Source organism: Geotrypetes seraphini, chromosome 12 (genome assembly GCF_902459505.1).
Source record: "Geotrypetes seraphini chromosome 12, aGeoSer1.1, whole genome shotgun sequence".
Lineage (NCBI taxonomy): Eukaryota > Metazoa > Chordata > Amphibia > Gymnophiona > Dermophiidae > Geotrypetes > Geotrypetes seraphini.
In genome coordinates, this window is record NC_047095.1 from 103,045,159 (window position 1) to 103,071,111 (window position 25,953).

The 25,953-nt window shown below is 45.5% G+C and overlaps 1 protein-coding gene across 1 annotated transcript in view; it reads left to right on the top strand.

Annotated features, from left to right (window-relative positions):
• Positions 1-253: 253 nt before the first annotated feature.
• Positions 254-25,953, top strand: part of LOC117346200 (vomeronasal type-2 receptor 26-like) — a 59,528-nt gene continuing 33,828 nt past the window's right edge. The window contains exons 1-4 of the mRNA XM_033915602.1: positions 254-479; positions 790-981; positions 13,563-13,728; positions 15,307-15,451. Coding sequence (XP_033771493.1) covers positions 254-479; positions 790-981; positions 13,563-13,728; positions 15,307-15,451 — 729 coding nt within the window. The remainder of the gene's footprint in view (positions 480-789; positions 982-13,562; positions 13,729-15,306; positions 15,452-25,953) is intronic.

The window sequence follows — 25,953 nt, forward strand, 5'->3', positions numbered from 1 at the left end:
AGGGGACCCAAACTCAGCCCAAACAGTCGGATCAAGGTCCTCAAGAAAATCAGGTACAGGAGGGGATTTATCAGCTTTAGGTTCTGATAATAAGGAACAGAGAAGGCTTGGGGAGAGGACAGATGAATGATCAGATGAGGAGGTGAGGTTTGCAGAAGGAAGGTCCATGGTCAGACCACCGGAAGAGAGATGAATAGTAGCTCCCAAGCGCTGGAGCAGGTCCCGACCGAGCAAGGGGACAGGGCAGGAGGGCATGTACACAAAGGAATGTGGCACAGACTGGCCGCCAATGCAGACCAAGACGGGTTCAAGGATAGGAACAGAATCAGAGGAGCTAGTTGCACCAATAATGGAGATAGATTTGGAAGAACGCCTGCTGAGCGGATGGATCAGAATGGAATGCTGGGCACCAGTATCGACCAGCATGGAAATGGAGTGGTCCTCTATACGGACATTGACCAAGGGCTCATGGGAACCAAGTGAGTAGTTGGGAATAATCCGGAAAGCCCCTGATACTCACTGCGAGCCGACCTGTCTCAGTATTCAGTTTCAGAGTCAGAGTGGAAGGATGCCAAACCAATAGTAGGTTCAGTGTTCTCCCCAGAGCCTTTTAGCCGGGCACTCCGCCCAGCTAATTTAGATGACCACCCAGCTGTCATCTCAGTCGCAAATCCTGCTGCTCAAATTTTTTTTTAACACCCTCTCACCGGCTTGGGCACAGCTTGAAGAGCCGCCGGAAGTTCAACAGTTGGCTCCCGCCTCAGCCTGACTTTTTTTTCTACTGCATAGCGGCTCACAGACGGTGTACTGTAGCTTTGATCCCACAGCTGATTCCTTACACGTGGGTCACTTGCCAGCTATACTGGCGTTCCTGTGCTTTCAGCGCGCAGGCCACCGCACGCATCGGAGACCCCAGTGGACAGATAGGTGTATGTGAGCCACTTTTGCTTGAGCAACTGGTGCAGAACATGTGCGGGCTGAGTGAGTTTGCGACGTATGCGCCAAAGGGGAAATCCGGACATGTAGTGGCCATAACCCTACAGGAAGGCTATTCTTTATGTTATGTTCTGCTGACGTCTCTGCCCTTATCCAAATTCCCCTGCAGATTTACTTGTAAAGTTCCCATTGCTGAAGCCCAGTCCCCCCTCCCCCCTCTCATAAATATTCAGAAGTGAATGGGCACTTCCATTAACACTCCCTCCCCGGGTCTGCCTGGCAAGAAAGTCCGAGGCTTCGTGGCTTGACTAGGCCCAGGCCTGCTCTATACCGTTACCGATGAGCTTGGCCGAAAGCTGCTTGACGAGCTCGGGGATCCGCTTCTACTGGCACTTGGAGCGCAGCGCTCAATCTCCGTCTCCAGCCGGGAGCCCGACCTCTTGGTGGCCATGGTGGCTGTGAGCCTCACTGGGCCAGTGAGCCGCCGGAGCCACTGCGGCAGAGTGCAGCTACAAACACAGGGAGGGAGCAGCAGGGGTCGGAGACCATGAACCATGTAGCAGCCTAAGAGAGTCCGAGAGGGGCGAGTCGGGGGATCGAAAAGAGCGCAGGAGCAGTGAGCCATGTACAAAGCCACGCTGCGAATCTGAACTTCAGCTCCAGTTTAAAAAAAGGATCTAATCTAAATGTAATTATGTTGAAAAACTGCTACTATGATTAACTATGTCTATAGCGCTTCCAGACATACGCAGCGCTGTACAGAGTCACAAAGACAGAACTGTTGGGAAGAGAGGGAGAAATGGTGGACCAGGGGGATGGAGGCAGGCAGGCATGGGGAGAAATGGGGTGGGGGTAGTTGGGAAGAGAAAGGGAGAGAAGGATTCTGGAGATGGAAGGGAGGTAGGGAGAAATTTTAGGCCTGTTGGGAAGAGAGGGAGAAATGGTGGACCAGGAGGATGGAGGCAAGCAGGCATGGGGAGAGATGGGGTGGGGGGTAGTTGGGAAGAGAAAGGGAGAGAAGGATTCTGGAGATGGAAGGGAGGTAGGGAGAAATTTTAGGCCTGTTGGGAAGAGAGGGAGAAATGGTGGACCAGGGGGATGGAGGCAGGCAGGCATGGGGAGAAATGGGGAGAAGGAAGGGAGGTAGGGAGAAATTTTAGGCCTGTGGATGGAAGGCAGAGAGATGCAGCATTCTCTTTTTTTTTCCTCCATTTCATTGTTCAGCATCACAAGGGGAGGGAAGAAGAAAAACAGAAAAGAGAGGGATCAAAATGTTGGACCATGGGGATAAAGGAGGAGAGATGGACCAATGGGAGGGCAGGAGGGATGAGATCTGGGATAAGAAAGGAGATGGAAAGAAAGGGACAGGGAGTTATAGCCTGACCAGTGGAGAGAGGGAGGGAATTCTAAAAGTGGTGAGCCATGTGGATGAGGTCAAAACGGAGATGACAAGATGAATGAGAGAGCAGTGAGTATAGTGGTAGAAATGTGGTAATGAGGAGTAGATAGAAAGAAATAGGAGGCTGGGAAAGGAGTGAGATGGAAAATGGGAGAGCTAGGGACTGAGAGAAGATGGAGAATTGAGAGGTAGCTGAAAATTTAAAAAGAAGAAGGGTAAGAAAGAAGGCAAGATTTGAGTGGACAGAGGCAAAAAAAGAAAAGAAAAAGTTAAGAAAGCTGAAAGGGAAAAATCAATATGCTGGAGACAAGCATAAGGAGAAAATGGAACAAGAGAGGAGAAAAAAATGAACAGCACACACTGGAAAGAGAATTAGTTGAAGAGACAAAAAACAGAAAGAGAAACTGGGACAAAGATGATGGAAAAACAAAATATCCAGACAACAAGTTAAAAAAAATTGTTTTATTCTGAATTTATTAACTGGAATAAGTTAGCTTTTGGATATGTGCATCAGAATTATTTTTGTATTCAGTGGTGTAGTTATATACAGCTGATTTAGGGGAGGGACTGGAGCCCAAAATTAGTGGATAGGCACCAAAGTTTCTCCCTGCCTGAGTGCAATTTACAAATACTAGAGCTGTTGGGGATCCCTAAGCCCTGCCACTTGAAGACATCTTCTTCCAGTCTTACAACCCAAAATCTCCAAGCTTTGCAGCCAATGGCAATATCCTCAAGCTGCCACTGCTTTCATACATACATGAAAGCCAAGGTGGAGGGGGGGGAGGGGGAGGAGGGAAGGCAGCAGCTCTGCAATATTGCTGCCAGCTGCAGAACTTGGGAAGTTGGAGGGGAAGAGGTGGCCGTCAGTTGGTAAGGCTTGGGGATCCCTACTAGCTACAGCAGGGGAGATGTTCATTTTGAGGGAGCCTAAGCTCAAAGTGTGAGGCCTAAAAAAGCAGTAATATTTACCCTGACTGAACGATCCTCCACGTGCGCTGCTGACAGCCGACGCAGCATCCCCGCTCTGATGAGGTTCACCTCTGAAGAGGTTCACCGTAGCTGTAATAGATATGAATGGGAAAACCAGGAGTGCGCATCCACTGTCAGTGGTGCACATGGAGGATTACTCAGTCACGGTAAGCATTACTGCTTTTTTCATTCCTCTCCACAGTGTCCCTTTAATGAAGGTTTATTATTAGACTAGTCTTTAAACCCATTACATTAATGGGTGCTAGAATAGATGTGTGTGTCTTGCCTTTCTTTCTCTCTCCTTGGCCGTTTTCTGTCTTTCTTTCTTTCTATCTCTCTCTTTCCTCGGCTGTCCACCACCACCCCTTCCCTGCTCCCACTGTCCAGCAGTAGTCCTTCTACCTTTCTTTTACCTCCCCCCTGTCCAGCAGCACCTCTTCCCTTCTCCCCCTGTCCAACATCAGCCCTTCTCCCTTCCTTTTACCTCCCCCGTCCAGTAGCACCTCTTCCCTGCTTCCCCTGTCCATCAATATCTGTCCATCAGCACCCCTTCACTGCTCCCCCTGTCCAGCAATAGCCATTCTCCCTTCCTTTTACCTCCCCACTGTCCAGCAGCATCCCTTCTCCCTTCATTTTATCTTCCCCTTATCCAGCAGCACCTCTTCTCTGCTCCCTAATACCTGCTCCCAAACCGCCATTCCTATCCTCTCTCCATCCCGGCTTCCTGGTCTCTTCTGGTCCACCGGCACGGATCGCTGGCAGCTGTAGCGAACCTCGCAGGCTGCTCTCCACCTCAGTAGCATGTTCCATCTGACGTGATCCCTTACGTCAGAGGAGGGGCGGGATCGCGTCAGAGAGAACGTACTACCGAGGTGGAGAACGGCTTGTGAGGTACGCTACAGCCGGCCGGCAATCCTCAGCAGGCTGCTTTGAAGAAGAGGGCAGACGCGAATGAATAGATTTTCTACCATCTTAGAATGAGTGAGGGCGGGAGGGGGGAGTCGCAGGCATGTTCTCCGCTTCCTTGCGCAGGCTTGATCTACGGATCACGGAAGTAGGGATCACAAAGTTAGAAGTGTGCATGCGCGCTTAGGGTTTTATAGTAGATACATACATCTTCTATACTAGAGATTGTAAATTTGGGACCTGCTCAGCCTTTTTTTTTTTGCTCATCAGCTAGTGTTAGTGTGGCCCCAGAAATTTTTTTTTGTATAATGCGGCCCAGGGAAACCAAAAGGTTGGACAACCCTGCCCTACTCCTTCACCATGAGCAGGGAGGGGTAATTTGCACCACCAAATTTCCCAGTCCCGCCCCACCCGGCTACTTTTTTGTGCCACCCGGCTGGAAAAAATTTCTGAGGAGAACACTGAGGTTGGTCCTTAGGTTTGGTCTGGTGGGTACAGGGTCTGCTTGGACATTTGTTCTTCCAGTGACCAATCTCCTTGCAATAGGCACACTATTCCAATGATCAACCACCCTCTCGGTGAAGAAGTACTTCCTGGTGTCACCATGAAATCTCCCACCCCTGAGTTTCAACGGATGTCCTCTTGTCGCCATAGGTCCTTTAAGAAAAAAGATCCTCTTCTACTTCAATACAGCCCGTGACATATTTGAACGTCTCAATCATATTTCCCCTCTCTCTATGCTCCTTGAGTGAGTATAGCTGCAACCTACCCAGCCTTTCCTCATACGGGATATCCTTGAGTCCTGAGACCATCCTGGTGGCCATTCACTGAACTGACTCCATTCTCTGCACATCTTTTTGATAATGCGGTCTCCAGAATTGTACACAATATTCCAGATGAGGTCTCACCAAGGATCTGTACAACGGCATTATAATTTCGGTCTTCCGGCTGACGAAACTTCTTCGGATACAACCCATCATTTGTTTAGCCTTAGATGAAGCTTTCTCCACGGTTGGCAGATTTCATGTCATCTCTAATGATTACTCCCAAGTCCTGTTCTGCAGTGGTTCTTACAAAGGTCTCACCATTTAGGGTGTAAGTTCCGCATGGATTTCTGTTGCCAAGGTGCATGACCTTACACTTTTTGGCATTAAACCTTAGCTGCCAAGTTGAGGACCACTGTTCCAGTAAATGCGTCATGCCATCGGGCACTGAGCTGTTGCCTACTATGTTGCATAGTTTGGCGTCATCGGCGAATAATGCAATTTTCCCTCGAAAGTCCTTGAGCCAGGTCCCTTACGAAGATATTAAATAGGATTGGACCCAAGACCGAACCTTGCGGCACACCACTGATCACTTCTGACATTTTGGAGAAAGTGCCGTTTACCACCACCCTCTGAAGTCTACCACCGAGCCAGTCTTTTACCCATGCAGTTAATGTTTTCCCAATATCAACGAACTCATTTTGCTCAATTTTTCACACAGAGCGTGGTGGATACATGGAACGCGCTACCAGAGGATGTGAAACAGGAGCACGCTACAGGGGTTCAAAGAAGCTTTGGATAGGTACTTGGAAGACAAAGGGATTGAGGGGTACAGATTAGAGGTAAGTTACAATGGGATTAGAGGTAAGTTACAAAATTAATCAGGGACCACTGTTCAGGCATTAGGCTTGATGGGCCGCCGCGGGAGCGGACCGCTGAGCAAGATGGACCTCTGGTCTGACTCAGCGGGGGCAACTTCTTATGTTCTTATGTTCTTAATAACCTGCAGTGTGGGACACTATCAAAAGCCTTAATGAAGTCCAAGTACATGACGTCCAGGGACTCCCCCATATTCATTTTTTTCGTTACCCAGTCGAAGAAGCTGATCAGATTTGATTGGCAGGACCTTCCCTTTGTAAATCCATGTTGATGGGGGTCTCTTAGATTCTCGTCATTCATGATCGTATCTAATTTATGTTTGATTAGTGTTTCCATAATTTTACACACTATCGATGTGAGACTCACCGGTCTGTAATTTTCAGCTTCCGTCCAACCCTTTTGTGGAGTGGAATGACGTTAGCTGTTTTCCAGTCCAATGGGATTCTTCCTGTACTCAGGGAAAGATTGAAGAGCTCGGATAACGGATCCGCTAGTACATCACTCAATTCTCTAAGCACCCTGGGATGTAGTTTGTCAGGTCCCATGGCTTTGTTCACTTTGAGCCTTGAGAGTTCGTAGTACACGCTGCTGGGCGTAAATTCAAAATTTTGTTCATGGATTCCACCTTTGTGTTGGTTTCTTAAGGCGCACAATCCCATCCGTATTCTTTTTTCTGTTACTGATATACCTGAAGAATGATTTATCACCTTTTTTAATGTTCTCTGCTAGATTCTCTTCCATCCGGAGTTTGGCCTCTCTGACTGCTGTTTTGACAGCTCTAGACTTAGCCATATAGTCCTCTTTGGTCTCTCGTTCTCCTGATTGTTTGCAGGAGATAAATGCTTTTTTCTTCTTTTTTACGAGGTCCAAGATCTCCGCAGAGAACCACTGAGGCTTATTGTTCCTCCGCCTTGAGGGACTCCGTTTGGCTTCTCGGAAGCCCACTAATATTTCCAAAATATCTGAAGTCTTCCAAAAGGCTGATAAATCTCCAGCCACATTCTATGAGCGCCTCTGCGATGCCTACCGTACCTTCACCCCCTTTGATCCAGAGAAATCTGAAAATCTTCGTATGGCTAACACCTCATTTGTGAACCAGACGCAACCTGGCTCACAAAGAAAACTTCAGAAACAGGACGGTTTCGCTGGCATGAATACCGTCCAGCTTCTTGAAATAACCCAGCGTGTTTTCATAAATCAGGACAGTGCCAAACGGCAGGAGGCTGATAAACTCCTCCGATGTAAAGCTGACCTTCTTGCAGTAGCCCTACAGAATACGTTCCCAAATAGCCGGCCCCCAGCCCGAAACTCTGAGCCCCGCTCCTCCAAGTACCCCCTCCTATTCCTCTGGCCCCCTCAAAACCTACGGAATCACGACCTAATAGGACAGGACCCTGCAAGGCTGGACTTCAAGAGAAAATGGGATAAGCATGTGGGATCACTTCAGGGAAGAATTTAAGGGGTGCGTCATTAGAGTGGGCAGACTTGTTGGGCCGTGGCCCTTTTCTGCCGCCATCTTCTATGTTTCTAAGGATATACTGGCAGTACCGGCCAAGGAAAGTATTATGAGTGGCGTCATTGGGATCCCAATTAGGGTTCTGAGAAGGAAAGTGATTGTTAATCCAGCTGGGGTCAGCTGCATCGGCATCCGACTGGGCTCTCGTAAGGGCTTCCTGGAGGACACATTTACATTCTTCGTTGTTTAGGAGGCACAGAAGCAATTCCTGACAGTCTGACCAAGTGGGGCGATGAGTCCGAATGAGGTCAATAATGACCTGGGGGCATTCAGAATAAGGGGGGCAGTGGGATTTCCAATTATATAAATCAGTGGTACTGAAGGGATGGTAGACAAGGTGGTTTAGGTGGGTGGTCTAGGATGCCTAGCGGCATTTGGTGAGATGGAAACAGGGACTTGGTGGAGGGGCATTGGCAAAGTGGCTGGTATCAGAGGCCTCCTGCTTTGGGCATCTTCTCAAGGGAATTCGAGAAAGGGGATTAGTTCTCAGGCGGTGGCTAATAGGGGAATCATCAGAAATAGAGAGGGTGTCCAGATGCAGATAAATGTTCTCATGTGCTGAGGTGCTGGCTTGGGATTGAGCACAGGGGGCTGTGGGTCAGACAGGGGGTAAGGGGCTAAGATTAGGTACCGGGTGAGGGGCGGCAGATTGTTGAATGGGGGACCAGGATTAGGATTGGGTACTGGCAGAGGCATCTCCGAGTAAGAAGGTGGAGCGGTAGGTATTTCGAGTATGTCAGTTGAGGGATCGGAAGCGAGAACTTGACCCGGATGACAATGGTCAGTGACAGTCTTCCTAAGAGCAAGGACCTGGGACTGTATTTTCTTGGGTACAGGGGAGTAAAGCCAAGAAGGCTTAGTACGGAATAGGTCTAACCAACTATCTATAGAAGGGAATTGGTCAGGGTGGCCAGTCTTAGGGTGGGTTATTACAATAAAAATCTGATGGGTTATGGCTTCGTCTAGAGACCCTGAAGGGGGCCATCCCACACTGAACGTCGGCCATTCTAACTGGCATAGATGAATGAGGGTTGATTTCTTAAGTGTGGCCCCATAGTCTGAGCCAAATCTCTTCTTAAAATTAACTAACATTCTATCCAAAGGATCCCCATAAGTAGACTGACTTCCCCCATCGTGCAATGGAGGACAAAAATGCTTCCCTGTATTCCTGGCCCTGTCCGTCTCCGGGCAAAGGAAACGCAGTACTAACAGGTCTGAACTCGTACCGTCCACATGGACGTCTCAAACACTCTCTCACAGACAAACACACAATAACTTCAACTCAGTTTTTCAATCAGAGAATTACAGGTCCTAGAATCCCTCCCTGCTATTTCAACAATTGATCAAATTGTTTACTAAGACAGGAAGAAGGAAACAAGGCAGAAATTATCAATTCTGAACTTACCAATTCGGTGACAACCCAGAACCAGACAGATAACAGACAAATACCAGGTCCTGTACTTCAAACCAGGACTAGAGTAATCAGTTGAGCCAGTCCAAGCCCCGAATGCTAACCAATCTCAAGAGGAGATAGCCAGCTTGGCAGACAGGTCAGTTCTCAGACCAGACACAAGTGACCAATCGAGTAACCGGCGGTCAAAAGACCTTCAAGTACCTGTTCGGGCACCAAATTAAATGTCACTTTGGTCAGCCACAAAAACTCAGAGATGTGAAGAAAGAAACAGACTTTATTCAGCACATGCAGAAAAGACTTCCGAGCACTAAGCTAGCAGCTTCAGAAGTGCCGAGAGTCAGGAAGTGCAGTGACATTTATCCATTTCCTGACTAAGCCAGGTGGATGCTAACTACAAACTTTTCATTTGCTACTTTTACTACAACTTATTGATATACATTGGTCCTAAGCCAGCATTTACTATTGGTTCAGGGATTAACCTTATCTCCTATAGGGAGCAACTCTACTTTTCTAAGCCTTGCAGTTTCATCATTACTTGTCCAGGAGGGCAAAGTACTTCCAGCTTACACAGGATGCGGTTACAGCACATAGCTTGTAGCTCATGCAGAATAAAAAGAGAGTAGTCTGATAAGTAAGATTAAACACAAAGTAGCCTTTAGGTTAAGGAAAACCCCAAGGTCATGTCAAGGTCCTTCAAAATCACTTTTCTTACAGTATAAATTTAAGTTTAGGAAATATGGAGTCACCTGAGGCCAAGTCAGGAAATTAAGGTAGATTGGGAAGAGCTGTTATTGTGATTTCTTGTGCACAATTTGTGTTTGTTCTTCTAGTCATCGGTCATCAACCATGAAACAAAGTTTGCTGCAATACAATGCATCTCCAACTTCTGTTAGAATGTTATGGCATGAACCAATGGAGATGGATTCCTCTTGGTGGAGGGGCATGGCAAAGTGGCTGGTATCAGAGGCCTCCTGCTTTGGGCATCTTCTCAAGGGAATTTGAGAAAGGGGATCAGTTCTCAGGCGGTGGCTAATAGGGGAATCATCAGAAATAGAGAGGGTGTCCAGACTTTATTCTGAAATTTGTGGAAGAACAAGAAAGTTCACATGATATCCTACCTGATTTGGAATGTGTCCCCATTTGGATGTTTACAGCTGTACTGAAGGTCTTCTTTGATAACTTGGAGTATAAGTACTGTTTCATTTTGCATTACAGTTCTACATCCATACAATGGAGTTGCTGGTTAATGTTATTGTATCTCAGTTTGCTTGTCTATATTTGCTGATTTATGGGAAGCCTGATCTGACTCCCCATGGGTTTTCTCACATTCAGATCTGGCATTCATATGAGGGTTTATTCTGGCAAGGAGCTGTGGGGGTGAGGATATGAGTGTGGAAAAGAGTTTGGGTTTTTTGTAGGTATGTGTGAGTTTTGTGTGTGAATAAGCATGTCATGACTGGATATTTCAGACTGTTCAGGAATGCTTTAGGAGGTCAATATTTGCTCAGTTCTGATAGAATGGTACTCCTACAATAAAAAAAAAACTAACATTCCAGTTTAATTCATTGCTCACTGAGAGGGTAGGATTGCTTTTCTATAAAGATAGCACTTTTTATTATTAAGGGAAAAACAGGGTGGGTCAGATCCAAGTTTAAGATCCAAGCAATTAAGAAAGGAGATCTATTGTTAGTATTACCTAAGGCACATGTGTCAAACTCAAGGCCCACAGGCCAAATCTGGCACACCTAGCCGTTTTATATGGCCCGTGGCAGTGCTCCTGAACTTTCCCTACTCACAGTCCAGCATGTCTTCTCTCCCATGCCGATCCGATTTCACCGTCAAGCTGAAAAATCTATCAGCCTTGGCAGCAATTCAACAATGTTGTCCTTGGCTCCCCTTCCTGCTTTCCATCTGCCGTGGTCCACCTGGGCAGAAACAGGAAGTTGTGCATCATTAGAGACAGACCACGGCACATGGAAAGCAGGAAGAGGAGCTGCAGACAACATTGCTGAATCACTGTAGAGGCTGGCAGATTTTTCAGCTTGACGGCAACATTGCAGAGCAGGAGAGAACACATGCTGGGCTGTGAGGAGAAAGGGACTGGCATGGGAGGGAATGCATGCTGGACTGTGAGGAGAGAGGGACCGGTGCGGCAGGGAATACATGCTGGGATGTGAAGAGAGAGAGACAGGTATGAAGGGAAAGAGATTGGACCTGGGGTGGTGTGGAGGAAGAAGGAAAGAGATACTTGAAAGGAGAACTGTTTGGAAGAGAAAGGGAGAAATAGTGGACTTGGAGGGATAGGGAGGCAGATTGATGGGGGTATTTGGGAAGAGAAAGGGAGAGAAGTTGGATCTGGAGTTGGATTGGAAGGAGAAATGTTAGGCATGAGGTAGAAGGGAGAGAGAGATGCAGCATCTCTTTTTACCTTCCATCTCATTGTTCAGCATCAAGGGGGAGAGAAGTAGAACAACAGAAAAGAGAGGGAGCAAAATGTTGGATCAAGGGGAGAGAGGAAGAGAGATGTGGTAATGGGGAGTAAATAGAAGGAAATTGAAGGCTGGGAAAAGAGTGAGATGAGAAATGGGAGAGCTAGGGATGGAGAGGAGATGCAGAATTGAGAAGTAGCTGAAAACTTAAAAAGAAGGGAGGGAGGAAGTGACATCATCATGGCTGATGGCAGCCTAGGGAAATAGCTCCACCATCCCTGAAGCTGTTTTAGGCTCCTTTGGGCTCACCCTGGTGTTTTCGAGTGCTGCAGTGTGCTGGTGAGGCTATGGCAATCCAATCATTAAAAACCATAAAATTAGTCCTGAAGATATGTCGAACTACAGACCTATAGCCAATATTCCATTTTTATCTAAACTAACTGAGAAGGTGGTGTTTAACCAGATTTCAGATTTCATCGAAAAAACTAATATTCTTCACCCCAATCAGACTGGCTTTAGGCAACATCATTCTACAGAACATTCACTAATAGGCATGACTACCATTATTCACTACTTTCTAGATCATCATCAATCAGTTCTCTTAGTCTCTTTGGATCTTTCGTCGGCTTTCGATACAATTGATCATGAGCTATTACTAACTAGGCTCCAGTCAATCGGCATCACTGACCAAGTTCTATCTTGGTTTCACTCTTATTTTTCTGATCGTTCTTCATCTGTTTTTTTCAATAATTCAACTTCCAAAACTTTCCCCTCTACAAATGGTGTCCCTCAAGGTTCTATACTTTCTCCACTGCTATTCAATATATTTCTTGCACCTCTGTTGACTTTATGTCAATCTATCGGCTTTAATGTTTTCGCTTATGCCGACGATATCCAACTTCTGCACCCCATCGATACCAATAATCCTTCTGACATATCAGTAATCAACACAAAATTAGATCAAATACATAACTGGTTAAACAATAATAAACTTGCATTGAATATCATGAAATCCAATGTACTACTTTTTCCCTGGAAGGACAACCCCAAACTAAGCCTCCCAATTTCTATTAAGGGTCATCCTTTACTAGAGGTCAACAATATTAAAATACTTGGAGTTATTTTCGATCACTCTCTTTCCTTCCACGACCACATTAGTAATGTTATAAAGTCTTCATTCTTCCGGCTTCGACAAATCCGCTCTGTATCTCAGTTCCTTAATGCCAATTCTCTAAACATCCTCATTCATTCACTTGTCATTTCAAAGATAGATTACTGTAATGCCCTGTTCAAAGGTATAGCACAAAAGGAAATAAAACGCTTACAGATAATACAAAATACATCCATTAAACTTATCTTTAAAGCAAAAAAATTTGATCACGTAACGCCGCTCCTTAAGGAAGCCCATTGGCTTCCGGTGGGTCATCGAATAATATATAAACTCAGTTTGATCACCTTTAAATCACTTCTTTACAAAACACCAGCTTTCATTCACAAACTGCTAATCCCTTATACAGCTAATAGAACTTTAAGATCTGCCGAACAACATCTTCTAACGATTCCATCGCTAAAAATAATTAATACACGTCGTCAGTTTATTTTTTCAGTCACTGCACCCCAGACTTGGAATTCTTTACCGATCTTCCTAAGGGAAGAAACTAATTTAGAAAAATTTAAATGTAAACTAAAAACATTCCTGTTCAGTGACGCATTCATAAACTAACTAGCTCCTAAGTGTCTCTTTAATAATTATGAGAATTTCATAAAATTAATCTTTCAAGTCACATTTCCGATTTTTATTCTTTTATAGAATTTTATCTTTTTAAAATTATTATCATTATCCCTCCCTTATGTGCCTTCCCTTTATGTACATTCTACTGTATTTAAAATGTAACTTCATCCCCTTAATTTCCTTTTGTCTCCAGTTTTGTCAAATTTGTTTTTTAACCTTGTTAGTAGTATCTTTTATGATTTTGTTTTTAATATTGTAATTTTATTATATTGTTCATCGCTTCGAATTTAGAAGAAGCGATTCATCAAAAACATATTAAACTTGAAACTTGAAACTTGAGCGATGGTGACACACAAAAAAACAAACCGATATAAAAGCTTTTTTCCTTTTTTAAATGAATAAACAGATAAATATTAAAAAAAGCTTTTTTCTTGCCGCTGTCAAATGGGCCATTAAAGCCTGTTGCAAAGATTGTGGCAGAGAGCGCTGGGATTGCGCAGATGGAGCAGCCGCTTCAGGCGACACTACCAGGCTTGTGGCATGAGATACGCAGCTGGTTCCAGGAACTGAAAAAGGAACTTTCAGCGGTCTGAGTGGATATTAATGGCACCATTGCAGACCTGAAATGTGATGTCAGTGACATCGGAGGGAGACTGGGTGAGGCGGAAACCTTGCTGGAGACCCACAGCATGGACTTAACACAGCTGAGGGGGCAGATAGCTGCACTGGAGGAGCAAGCGGAAGCCTCCACCTTAAAAATGGAGGATCTGGAGAACCGCTCCAGGTGATGTAACCTCCGCTTTCAGGGAGTACCTGTTACAGTTTCTGATGCCCGCTGTATGGAAGTTATTGATTTTATTTGCATCAAAGCTTTGGGTCCCCAGTGGAGGTGGGCAAACCCTTGCTTGATCGCGCTCACCGGATTGATTTGATCGCAAAATCATAATTCAATGCGATTTACAAATAATGATAAAATTGGAGTAAAAAAACATTAATCAAACCAGACGGTTAATACAACTTTAGACCAACCAGACACAGAAGGTTAAAAAAAATGAAGGGTTAAATACAATTTGTAAACAAATGAAAAGGACAAGGTGATGAAACAATAGGATGGGGGAAAGGTTACCCGCTCAATTTTCACTTATCAGCGTTACTAATACTCTAACATGCATCCTTAAAAAGCCAGCTTTTCAGAAGCCTTTTAAACTTAATTAAGTAATTTTTCTCCCCTTATATTGATTGGAAGTGAATTCCAGATTTGAGGGGCCGTAACAGAAAAGATCGTGTCTCTCCTTCAATAAATGAGTCTTAGTGAACGGACTAAGAGGAGAGATTTCTCTTCTGATCTTAAGGATTTAGTAGGAATATAAGGGATTAGAAAGGGTTAAATACATTTATGTACCACCCTCTTAGGAGTATCCCTGGATTTGTGGGGAGGGTGGGAAGAAGAGAGTTGGCCTAATGTGAGGCTGTCTATGTGTAAATGACTAAATCTCCCCAAAGGGGGAGCATGTAATACCAGGTACAGAATACGTCCCTTTATAAAATAACCCCCAATTTTATAAAGGAGAGCCTAACAGGAGCCCAGAAACAAGCAAATCTGCAAATTATGTGCTATTAGACCCAATGACCCATGTGATATAAACTGTTCTCTCAGAGTGATTAAAAAAGGATTATATATTCATTATTTTATATTTTCTTGACAGGTCAGTTATATTTCACAGAATATTTATATGAGTGACCCTGTTCAGTATCCTTATTTTTATCGGACTATCTCCAATGAGTTGCATCTCTCTGCTGGGATAGGCAAGCTACTGAAGTATTTTGGCTGGAAATGGGTCAGTATATTTTCAACTGATGATGAAAGCAGTATGAGATCTATCCAGATCCTCAAAGAAGGGATTGAACGGAATGGTGGCTGCATTGCATTTCATCGCACCTTTCCTCACCGGGAAAAAACCACAAAATTGAATTCACAGCAACTTCAAAGAACAATTAAAGAATCATCAACTGTGATCATTCTCTACTATGGTAAATACTCTGACTTTCCACTATCACTTATACGGAAATATCAAACATATGCACAAAGTGGCAAGGTTTCTATCACCCTAGCTGAGGTAGAATTATTAAATCCAAATATATACCTATATCACTATAACATAAGCAACAAGTTCTTTATATTCAAACCACAAAAGAAAGTTATGCCAAATTTTTTAAAATTTATCCGTGAGATGAAACCTGTCTGGCTGGCAAGTGATTTTGATGCTAAACTTTGGTGGGAGGACCTGTGTAACAGCAGATGCCCAAAGACGATCAGAAGAGACTGCAAGTCTTACCATATGGTTTACTCTCAATGTTTCAGCACATCCTTTAGCAGCAGCTACAGTGTGTACAATGCTGTGTATGCCGTGGCACACGCACTGCATGACATGATCATGTCTGGCTCAAGAAATGGCACCACATGGACTAGAGAAAATAGGGAAGTTTTGCACTCTTTGCCATGGAAGGTAATTTTAGTACTTGTATTTGATACCAGAATTTTTTATTTAAAAGAAAGAGTGGTATCCTTTGCACAGAGTGATAGGGAAATTTACACAGGAGTAGTGAAGGCGACTCTTCATCCTTAACCTTCTTCCCCTCATGATTTTGATAAATACACCCAACAATCATGAACAAACAAACACGATGAAGTTACAGGGAAAAACTTTTAAAACCAATTGGAGGAAATTTTTTTCACTCAGAGAATAGTTAAGCTCTGGAACACATTGCCAGAGGATGTGGTAAGAGTGGATAGTGTAGCTGGTTTTAAGAAAGGTTTGGACAAGTTCCTGAAGGAAAGTCCATAGTCTGTCATTGAGGAAGACATGGAGAAGCCACTGCTTGCTCTGGATCGGTAGCATGGAATATTGCTACTCCTTGGGTTTTGGCCAGTGTCACACCCGTGCTCTGGCGCTGCGTTGCGAGCCCCGGGATCGTGACAAAGTTCTTTGGCCTGGCGTGTCCCTTACCACCAAGGGACCCTTCAGGACTTTGCCTGGCTTCTTATCAGCGCAATAAGGGCATGCAAGGGAAGAGTCCAAGTCAGAATGCAGTAAATGAAAGTTTTATTATGGTCACTGGTTTCATTAAGCAAAAGGCACAGGCTTCAGCTCAGCAGTTTCAAAACAATCATTATCATGGGGCAAACATAAGCTGCTCAAACAGGGCAAAATCCTCAAAATCCAGTGTCCAGGTTTTGGTAAGCCCCACCTTAGCCTTCAGTCCCCCTGCCTCTGGACTTTCTTAGTATTCCACTACACAGTCCTTTTCACCAGGGCAGGTCGTTTAGGCACATCATTTATGGGGCATTTACAACACCGCTTATGCTCCAGCAGCTATGCCGGTTCATGGTGTAAAATGCAAGGTATGTCTGCTAGGGCTGTTCCTAATATAAAGCCCATTGCTAGAGCAGATAGTGCCTAAGCTGCTCTGTTTAATCCCCAAGGTAACCTTTTGCCTGCCATGACTCCTGTATCCAGCAGAGGGAGTGCTAGTGCTAAACTGCAGGTTTCCCTTCCCCCACTTAGTAAGGGAAGGAAAATCAGGATATCCGGCACACCTGAGCATTTGGGGCGTGGTCCCCAACTTCTAAACCTTAGGTCTGCATGGCTAGAGGGAGAGAAGGAGAGCTGGAGGCAAGGGAAGCAGTCGCAAGGCTCAGGGCTGGCAGCTCTGCCTAGCTGTTCAGTTCCCAAATCCATGGAACTGGTTGAGGCTGGAGCAGAATCACCGGTAGGCCCTTTGGAAGAAGTCCAGGGTATGGAACTGGATTTGGAGCCGGAGCCAGTGACAGAGTTACCATCCAGAGTGCAGCCCATGGAAGTCAGCTAAGCCAAGGCAAGTGTTTAAAGCCTCTAAACTGTGGATTATAAATATCCGGGTGTTTGCTGATTGGACTATTTTTGTTTGCATTGCAACTGTTTTGTATCACTGTGGATTACAAGTGTCCAGGTTTTCCTGGAAGGCCTATTGTTTGAGCAGGTCAGACTGTTTTTGTAGTCAAGGTATGTGGGGGTTAGCCTCACGTTACATGTGGTGGGATAGCGGGCCAATATTTGGCAAAATTTCATCACGTGAGGCACACCACCTTGCCCAGCACTTCAGATGCTGGAAGAAATCAGTGCCATAGCACTGGTTTAAGATAAGTCTGCTTAGGAGGAAAATAAGGACTTGTGCTGCACCTTTTTCTTAGTCAGACTAAAAGACACTATACTGTGTGGAATTCTGTCTTAACAGAAAAGAACTCCTTTTGGACGTTGAGAGTTCAGAATACAGTTTGTGGAGTTTGTTTTTCCTCTTTTCTGTTTTGGCTGTTTTTGGGTTTTTTTGAAACTCTCTGATGGGAGAGATTATAAGAATAATGAGTTTACCTCTTATGAACATTACAAGACTTTCCTATTATGGTCATTGCCTGACAAGTTTAGTTTGTGATAACTTTGTTTTGAGGACTGATATTCAAGCTGGAGAGTGAAGCAACTATTTTGTTTTTGAATATTTCACATTAAATCCAGTCCAGGTTTTGGTTTTCTTACTTACCTGTTTGCAGTGTGTTTTTCCTTTTTGTGCTAATCCTGACTTATTTATCCTTGTGTCGCCAGCCGCAGCACACAAGGACCAAAACTTCTGTGTCCCAGCGGCTCGGGACCCATTGCCTTGACCCCGCTGGTAACAATGGGCATGTAAGCCCAGCAAAGGAAAACAAACCCTAACAAAAACTGAGCAACCAAAAACCTGGCCCGCATGTCACATGGTTTCACCAGCTTAACGTTTCCTCACACACACTGTTGATCTGTAAAAAGTAATCCTCATTTGCACAAGTTTCAAAAGGCAAACTTAACACACCCCAGACTGAGAAGAAGTTTTCTTTCTGCTTAGTCTTAGCTCTGGGAACATGCAGGGCTCTCAGCACGTCTCCCTGCTGTGCCGTTAAGGTAATTAATTATGCACAGCTGTGGGGGAGGAACATTCCTGGCTCCGCCTATCAGCTAGCAGGAAAATACTTCAAAACATTTGTTAGCCTCAGAAATAAAGCATTTGGGCACAAACTTAAAGTTTACTATACAAGGAGAGACATACAAATCCCCTTCAAAACAAATCCCTCTCTTCTCTGGTGGCTTCACAATTGTAGATAAAGGCACTACACATATCTCTTACTGTATGTCAATATCCATGGGCACCACCTCTGGTCCTACCAGACTTTCTTGTGTATCCATGGCTTCCCCTAGGGTTCCTTCCCAACTCTCAGGGGCAGAGGCAAGTGAAGGGGCACATATATGCCTTCTTTGTAAGTTTTTCTATTCCTGCTTGTGAAATAAAAAAGCGCTCTGTGTTCTCTATAGCTAACTAGTTTGCCAAGGTCACTCCTCCTCATGAAACTGGTGGATGATTTTGTTTCTTGTGAGACACTTAGATAAGAAACAAGAAACATTTGCTAAGCTTAGACAATAAAGCACAGTAGTTATGGAACATCCCCCCCCTCCTTATGTTTGCTACCAAATATGGTTTTCCCTACAGTCATATCCTGAAAAAACTGACCCATGTAAAATGCTATATAAATGCTCCAGTACTCTGAATAAAGATCACATCTGTTTGCCTATTTGCGTGTGCGTTTGTATGTCTGTGTGTGTGTGCTTTCCTTCTAGGATGCATCCATAGTGAGAACAGCAGAACAAGGTAAATACAAATTGGGACCTGTGGTCGTTTCAGCAAGCTCCTCTGCATCCACCATCTGCCAGTCTGTACCATCAGACTCCTCTGGGTGAAGAGAGAGTGGCTGGCTCTCTCCCGTTTGCCTCTATGCTGCTTCCCCACTTAGTGTACTGCACTCCCTCATTTTAAGCTGTGGAGAGACACTCCCCCTCAGCCTAGGTGGGGGAGGGGCCTTCCATACCCAGGCTTGTTCCATCTGGCTAAGTGCAGGTTCTTTTCCAGCCTTAACACTTGCCTGGATAGGCTGCTGGAAAGGTAGTAATCTCCTATCAGGCTTAGGGACAGGTTTAAACCGTGTGCAGCTTTTCTGCCCTGCCTCTTCCGACTCCACTTCAATGTCTGAGCAGTAGTCAGCTAACTCTGTAGTTTGTGATTCTACTTGGTCAGCTCTCTTGCAAAGGGGTATAGTATATTTCTTCCTTATCTCTGTGGCAAAACCCGGACCGGACTTGGGTTTGTCATAGACAAAACCCGAAACGGACTTGGGTTTGTCACATTCCCCCACACTTAAAAGCTGACTATTGCTGATAGTTGGATTACCCCCCCATGTTCTCTGGGATCCTAGACAAGATGTCAACATTGGTGTTCAACTTCCCCGGCCGATGCACCATCGTGAACTTAAATGCCTGTAGTGCTAAGTACTAGCGAGTAAGCCGTGCGTTATTATTTTGCATGGTATTTAACCATTTTAATGCAGCATGGTCGGTGACCAGTGTGAACTCCCTATCCTGGAGGTAATGTTCCAGCATTTGCACCGCCCATTTCACTGCCAAACATTCTTGTTCCACGGTGGCATACCTCCGTTCATTTGGGTGAAGTTTTCTGCTGAGGTACAACATTGGGTGTTCCACCCCCTAACTTTCCTGACTAAGGACTGCTCCTAGTCCTGTACCTGATGCGTCTGTTTGTAAGACCAAAGGTTGATTGAAATCAATGGCCTTCTGGACTGGTCAGGCACAGGCATTCTCTCAGGGCTTCGAAGGCCTGATTCTCAGTTTCCCCCCAACAAAGTGTTTCTGGACTTCCCTTTCTTAACATGTCCATGAGGGGCCCTGCCCGAGCTGAGAAATGAGCAATGAACTGCCTATAATAACCAATCAGCCCCAGGAAAGCTCTAAGCTGCTTTTTATTGCCAGGACGGGTATATGTCCAAATACATTCGACCTTATCCACCATAGGCCTTATGTGTCCCCTTCCTACAATATATCCTAGGTACTTGACCTCCCATTAGGCTAAGAAACACTTTTTCGGGTTCACTGTCAATCCCTCCTTCCTCACTGCCCTCAGTACTAGCGCTAGGTGTCCTAGATGTTGTTCCCATGTTGTTGAGTGAATATGTCATCGATGTATGCATCCGCATACTCGTGGTGTTCCCTGAGCACCTCGTGGACTAAGTGTTGACAGGTTGCAGCTGCCCCGTGAAGTTCAAAAGGCATTCTCCTGAATTGGAACTACCCCCGAGGGATGCTGAACGCTGTCTTAGGCCATGCAGACTCCGTGAGAGGAATTTGCCAGTACCCTTTTGTTAGATCCAAGGTCGTCAAAAACTGGGCCTGGCCTAGCTTATCCAACAGTTCATCGACCCTTGGCATCGGGAACGCGTCGAATTGGGACACCTCATTTAGTTGCCTAAAGTCGATGCAAAAACGAGGCGTCCCGTCTGCTTTGGGGACAATCACAATTGGACTGCACCAGGGCTCTGCGAACGCTCTATCACCCCTAAGGTGAGCATCTCCTGGACTAATTCCTCCACCAGCTTTTTCTTTTCTTCCGATAACCTATAAGGATGTACCCTTATCACCTTCCCTAGGTTGGTCACAATATCGTGGGCCACCACTTCTGTTCTGCCAGGTAGTGGGGAAAAAACATCATGACTTGACGGAATTGCCTTTGAGAGAGATCCGTTCCTATATTCACCTCCCCTTGTGTGCCAAATACTGCTATCTGCGGACCCAGGTCATCCTTCTGTCCCCGCTGTGCAAGCATTGTGAGGGCCACCCTATCTTTCCAGGGCTTTAGCAAGTTAATATGATACGTTTGTACTCCCCCTTCACTCTATAATCCACGTCTCCTATTTTCTCTGTGACCGTCCCTGGTCTTTTCCATCAGGCCAAGAATTTGTGAGAGTCAGACGGCACCAACATTAACACCTGATCTCCCACCTGTAGCTGTCGTGACCTGGCTTTCTTATCATAATAGGTCTTCTGACGTTGGCTCCATTCTAAATTTTTCTTTCCCAGGACCAGAGCGCGCCTCAACCCCTCCTTAAGTCGCGCTAGATACGAAATAATATTACTCTCCGTCTCCTCCAGAAAGTTCCATTTGTCCCTTAACATGTCTAGCACTCCCCTAGGGGACCGCCCAAACATTAATTCATAGGGACTTATTCCTAGTGAGTCTTGGACTTTCTCCCGAGCAGCAAAAAGGGCGAAGGGTACCAGTAGGTCCCAATCCCTTGGTTCCTCTCCTACCCCCTTTGTGAGCATCTATTTAAGGGTTTGATTAAACCTTTCTACCATACCATTAGCCTGGGGGTGGTAGGCAGAGGTTTTAATGTGTCTGATACCAAAACCCTCCCAGAACAACTTCATCTCTGTTGAGAGGAAATTGCTGCCCTGGTCGGTCAGTACCTTCCTAGGAAATCCTACCAAACAAAATAACCCCAGTAACTCTTTCATAATGACTGTGGACGTCGTTTTCCTGAGCGGAAATGCCCAAGGAAACTGGGTGGCTATGTCCATCACTACCAGAATGAAATTATTACCCCTAGGGTTTTTTTCCAGAGGCCCTACTATATCCATTGCCAGGCACCCTACTGGATCTTCCCCTATTAGAATGGGTATGAGCGGTGCTCTCGCTGGCCTTGCCAAGGACAGCTTCTGGCAGGTCGGACAGGACTGACAGTATTCCATCACTTCCTGCCTAATCCCTGGCCAGAAGAATCGCCGAGCCACCTACGTAAAGGTAGCCTCTGCCCCCTTATGTCCCGATAAAGGGTGGTCATGCGCTACTCTCATAACCAGCTTCCTAAACCCATGAGGGACCACTAGCTGCTGTTCCTTACTACCTAGAATGTCCCCAGGACCTTCCCTGAACAACAGCCCTTGTCTTAGTATCCACCGGGTTGCTCCTTCTTGTCTTTCTCTTGCCCTCTGCCATCCTTCCCTAAGGGTAGGATCATCCTTTTGTTCCGCTCTAAAGGTAGGGAAGGTTTCCGTTACCTCTCTGGGTAGCCATGGGACCTTCTTAGTTCTTCCAACCTGTCCCATTGCCCTACCCCTCCTTTGCTGCTGCCTCCTTTTCTGTGAGCGTGACTTGCATTCCCCTTTCTGCCGTGCTTTCTGAAACGCTTCTCCTGTAAAGGGGAAAATCTCTCCTAACTGCGTTTCGTCCCCATCTTTAGTGGGTGCCTGTGACCGTGTATTGACTAAACAGTGCTTCCCTTTTATAATCTCAGGGAACCCCTGCCAATCACGTCCTAAAATGACTTCAAAGGGAGCCTTGGGTATAATGGCCAGAGAGGTTCTATACACCCTATCTTTGAATCTTATTAGGGTGGATCTTACTGGATATTGTTTGATGTCCACATGAGCACACTTTATTCTCACTTTTCCTTTGTCCCCCATTCCTCCTTCTCTGGGGAATACCTCCCGCCAGAACTGATGGGCTATCATAGACTGATCAGCCCCAGAGTCCACTAATGCACTCACCTCCCGTCCACCCACTGAAACTGGTAGAAAATATCCCTCTCTCCTTTGGGTATCCTCTTCCGATACCCTACATGCCACCATAGAATACCCCCTTTCCTCACACTCCCTCTGACAATGTCCCTCTCCCCCACAATTAAAACACCTAACCTCTGTAGCTGGTGCAAACTTCTTTTGGCTATTACCCTGTGCTCTGGAAAATGTATTCCAGCTAGGTAACCTTACCTCAGATGTGTGTGCAGGGGTGGGTGTTGGTGGGTATATTCTATGCACAGGTCTTACAATTTCTACCATCCTTTGGGCATCTAGGTAAGCTTCCATTACTGTCAGGGTTTGGGTAAGGTCTTGGCATCCCTATCTGCGCACCCAATTCTGTATATCATGGGGCATCGTTTCCAGGAATTGTTCTAGCACAATTTCTGCAAACAGAGCTCCAGGGTCTGTCAGTACTGGTTGCAGCCACCTTTCTGCCATTTTCGTGAGGCGTTGCAACAGTACTCTAGGCCTTTCCTTCTCCTGCCACTGCATTCCTCGGAAATCCTGCCTATAATGTTCCCTAGTAAAACCAAGGAAGTCTAGGATGTGTGTTTTAATGGCTTGGTAATTACTAGCATGTCCTGGAGCCAAAGTTTGAAAGGCTGCCAGGAAAATCTCACAGCCTATTGGTCTGCTGGCCAACCTGCTGCTGTTGCAATCCTTCCAAAAGAGCTCAACAAAAGTGTCTTTCGGAGTGATTTGACAAAGGTTTAGCATATTTAAAGAGTTCTGCCCCATCATAGGCTGTACAGGCAAGCCCCCTAGTACCGTATTATTGGCTGGAGTGCCTGATGTGGCTTGTAATAGCTGTCCTATCGCCTGTGACTGAGCTTCCATCACCCGGACAAAGTCTTTGTGGTATCGCTCTGCCGCCTCCTGGCTAGCTTTCCAGAGACCTTGGTTAGCATCTATTATTTTCTTGAGGTCCTCGTTCTGTCTGTGACGCTCTTACCACTGCTGACAATGCTGATGACTCCATTCTGGACCTGCAACAAATGGAAAACAAACACTCGATCCAAGTGCAGTATCCTCACTATTTAATGACCCCCCGGTGCCACCCTCCTAGACCCTCTGTCTAGTGCGCTTACCACGGCACAGGTGAGTCTTCGCCTTTGTGCTCCTTATAGGGTGTACCGCTCTTCTTCTGAGACCGCCTGGTCTCCGTCTGGTTCCCCTGGAACTCCAGATGTCATCCGGTTACCAGCTCTGCTCTTGGATGAGTCGCGCTGCTGTGCTCTCCTCCGCTGTAGACCAGCTGCTCCTTTGCAGGTTCTAGAGATGCTGTCCTGAAGACTGTATAATCCCAGGTTAACAGTAGTTTCCACTTGCTTGGTGCAAACCCGCTTTTCTTCCAATAACAGATTCCAATAAAGCGAAAATTTTTTTAAAAAAATTTCCACCTTGCCATGTCATTCTTCACTTGAAGGGGGCACCAGATCCCACTTCTGACACAATTTATGTCACACCCGCGCTCTGGCGCTGCGTTGCGAGCCCCGGGATCGTGACAAAGTTCTCTGGCCTGGCATGTCCCTTACTACCAAGGGACCCTTCAGGACTTTGCCTGGCTTCTTATCAGCCTAATAAGGGCATGCATGGGAAGAGTCCAAGTCAGAATGCAGTAAATGAAAGTTTTATTATGGTCACTGGTTTCATTAAGCAAAAGGAACAGGCTTCAGCTCAGCAGTTTCAAACAATCATTATCATGGGGCAAACATAAGCTGCTCAAACAGGGCAAAATCCTCAAAATCTATTGTCCTGTTTTTGGTAAGCCCCACCTTAGCCTTCAGTCCCCCTGCCTCTGGACTTTCTTAGTATTCCACTACACAGTCCTTTTCACCAGGGCAGGTCGTTTAGGCACATCATATATGGGGCATTTACAACGCCGCTTATGCTCCAGCAGCTGTGCCAGTTCATGGGCATGTAAGCCCAGCAAAGGAAAACAAACCCTAACAAAAACTGAGCAACCAAAAACATAGCCAGCATGTCACATGGTTTCACCAGCTTAATGTTTCCTCACACACACTGTTGATCTGTAAAAAGTAATCCTCATTTGCACAAGTTTCCAAAGGCAAACTTAACACATCCCAGACTGGGAAGAAGTTTTCTTTCTGCTTAGTCTTAGCTCTGGGAACATGCAGAGCTCTCAGCATGTCTCCCTGCTGTGCCGTTAAGGTAATTAATTATGCACAGCTGTGGGGGAGGAACGTTCACCACTCAGCCTAGCAGCTAGCAGGAAAATACTTCAAAACATTTGTTAGCCTCAGAAATAAAGCTTTCGGGCACAAACTTAAAGTTTACTATACAAGGAGAGACATACAAATCCCCTTCAAAACAAATTCTTCTCTTCTCTGGTGGCTCCACAATTGTAGATAAAGGCACTACACATATCTCTTACTGTATGTCAATATCCATGGGCACCACCTTCGGTCCTACCAGACTTTCTTGTGTATCCATGGCTTCCCCTGGGGTTCCTTCCCAACTCTCAGGGGCAGAGGCAAGCTCCTCTGCATCCACCATCTGCCAGTCTGTAGTATCAGACTCCTGGGTAAAGAGAGAGTGGCTGGCTCTCTCCCATTTGCCTCCATGCTGCTTCCCACCTTAGTGTACTACAGTGCCTCATTTTAAGCTGTGGAGAGACACTCCCCCTCAGCCTAGGTGGGGGAGGGGCCTTCCACACCCACGCTTGTTCCATCTGGCTAAGTGCAGGTTCTTTTCCAGCCTTAACCCTTGCCTGGATAGGCTGCTGGAAAGGGAGTAATCTCCTAACAGGCTTAGGGACAGGTTTAAACCGTGTGCAGCTTTTCTGCTTCAACTTTTCCTGCCCTGCCTCTTCTGACTCCACTTCAATGTCTGAGCAGTAGTCAGCTAACTTTGTAGTCTGTGATTCTACTTGGTCAGCTCTCTTGCAAAGGGGTATAGTGTATTTCTTCCTTATCTCTGTGGCAAAACCCAGACCGGACTTGGGTTTGTCATAGACAAAACCCGAAACGGACTTGGGTTTGTCACACCAGGTACTAGTGACCTAGATTGGACACCATGAGAATGGGCTACTGGGCTTGATGGACCATTGGTTTGACCCACTAATGCTATTTTTATGTTCTTATTCAATGCAATTTAAATGACCAGGAAAAGTTTATATTCATTTAAAATACTTCTGTGGTGCTATCCAAAGAAATTCATTTGATTAATTTTAAACCCCATGTTGAAGTGGGAGAGTTAATATGTAGCATTCATAATATAGCCACATGATGTGAGATCTCCTGCTGAATTAAAATAATCATGAAATGTATAATAATAATAATAACAGCTTATATACCGCAATACCGTGAAGTTCTATGCGAATTAGAAAAGATTAAGCAAAGGTACAAATTGACTGACTTCAAGAGGGGAAGAAGAAAGAGAAGTAATAAGACAGGATATTCATTGTTGAGGAGAAAAGTGATCAAAAAGACAGTTAGTCACTATTGAGGGGAAAGAGATAAGTGGATCAGTTGTCAAGATGTTTTAGGAACAGGTGT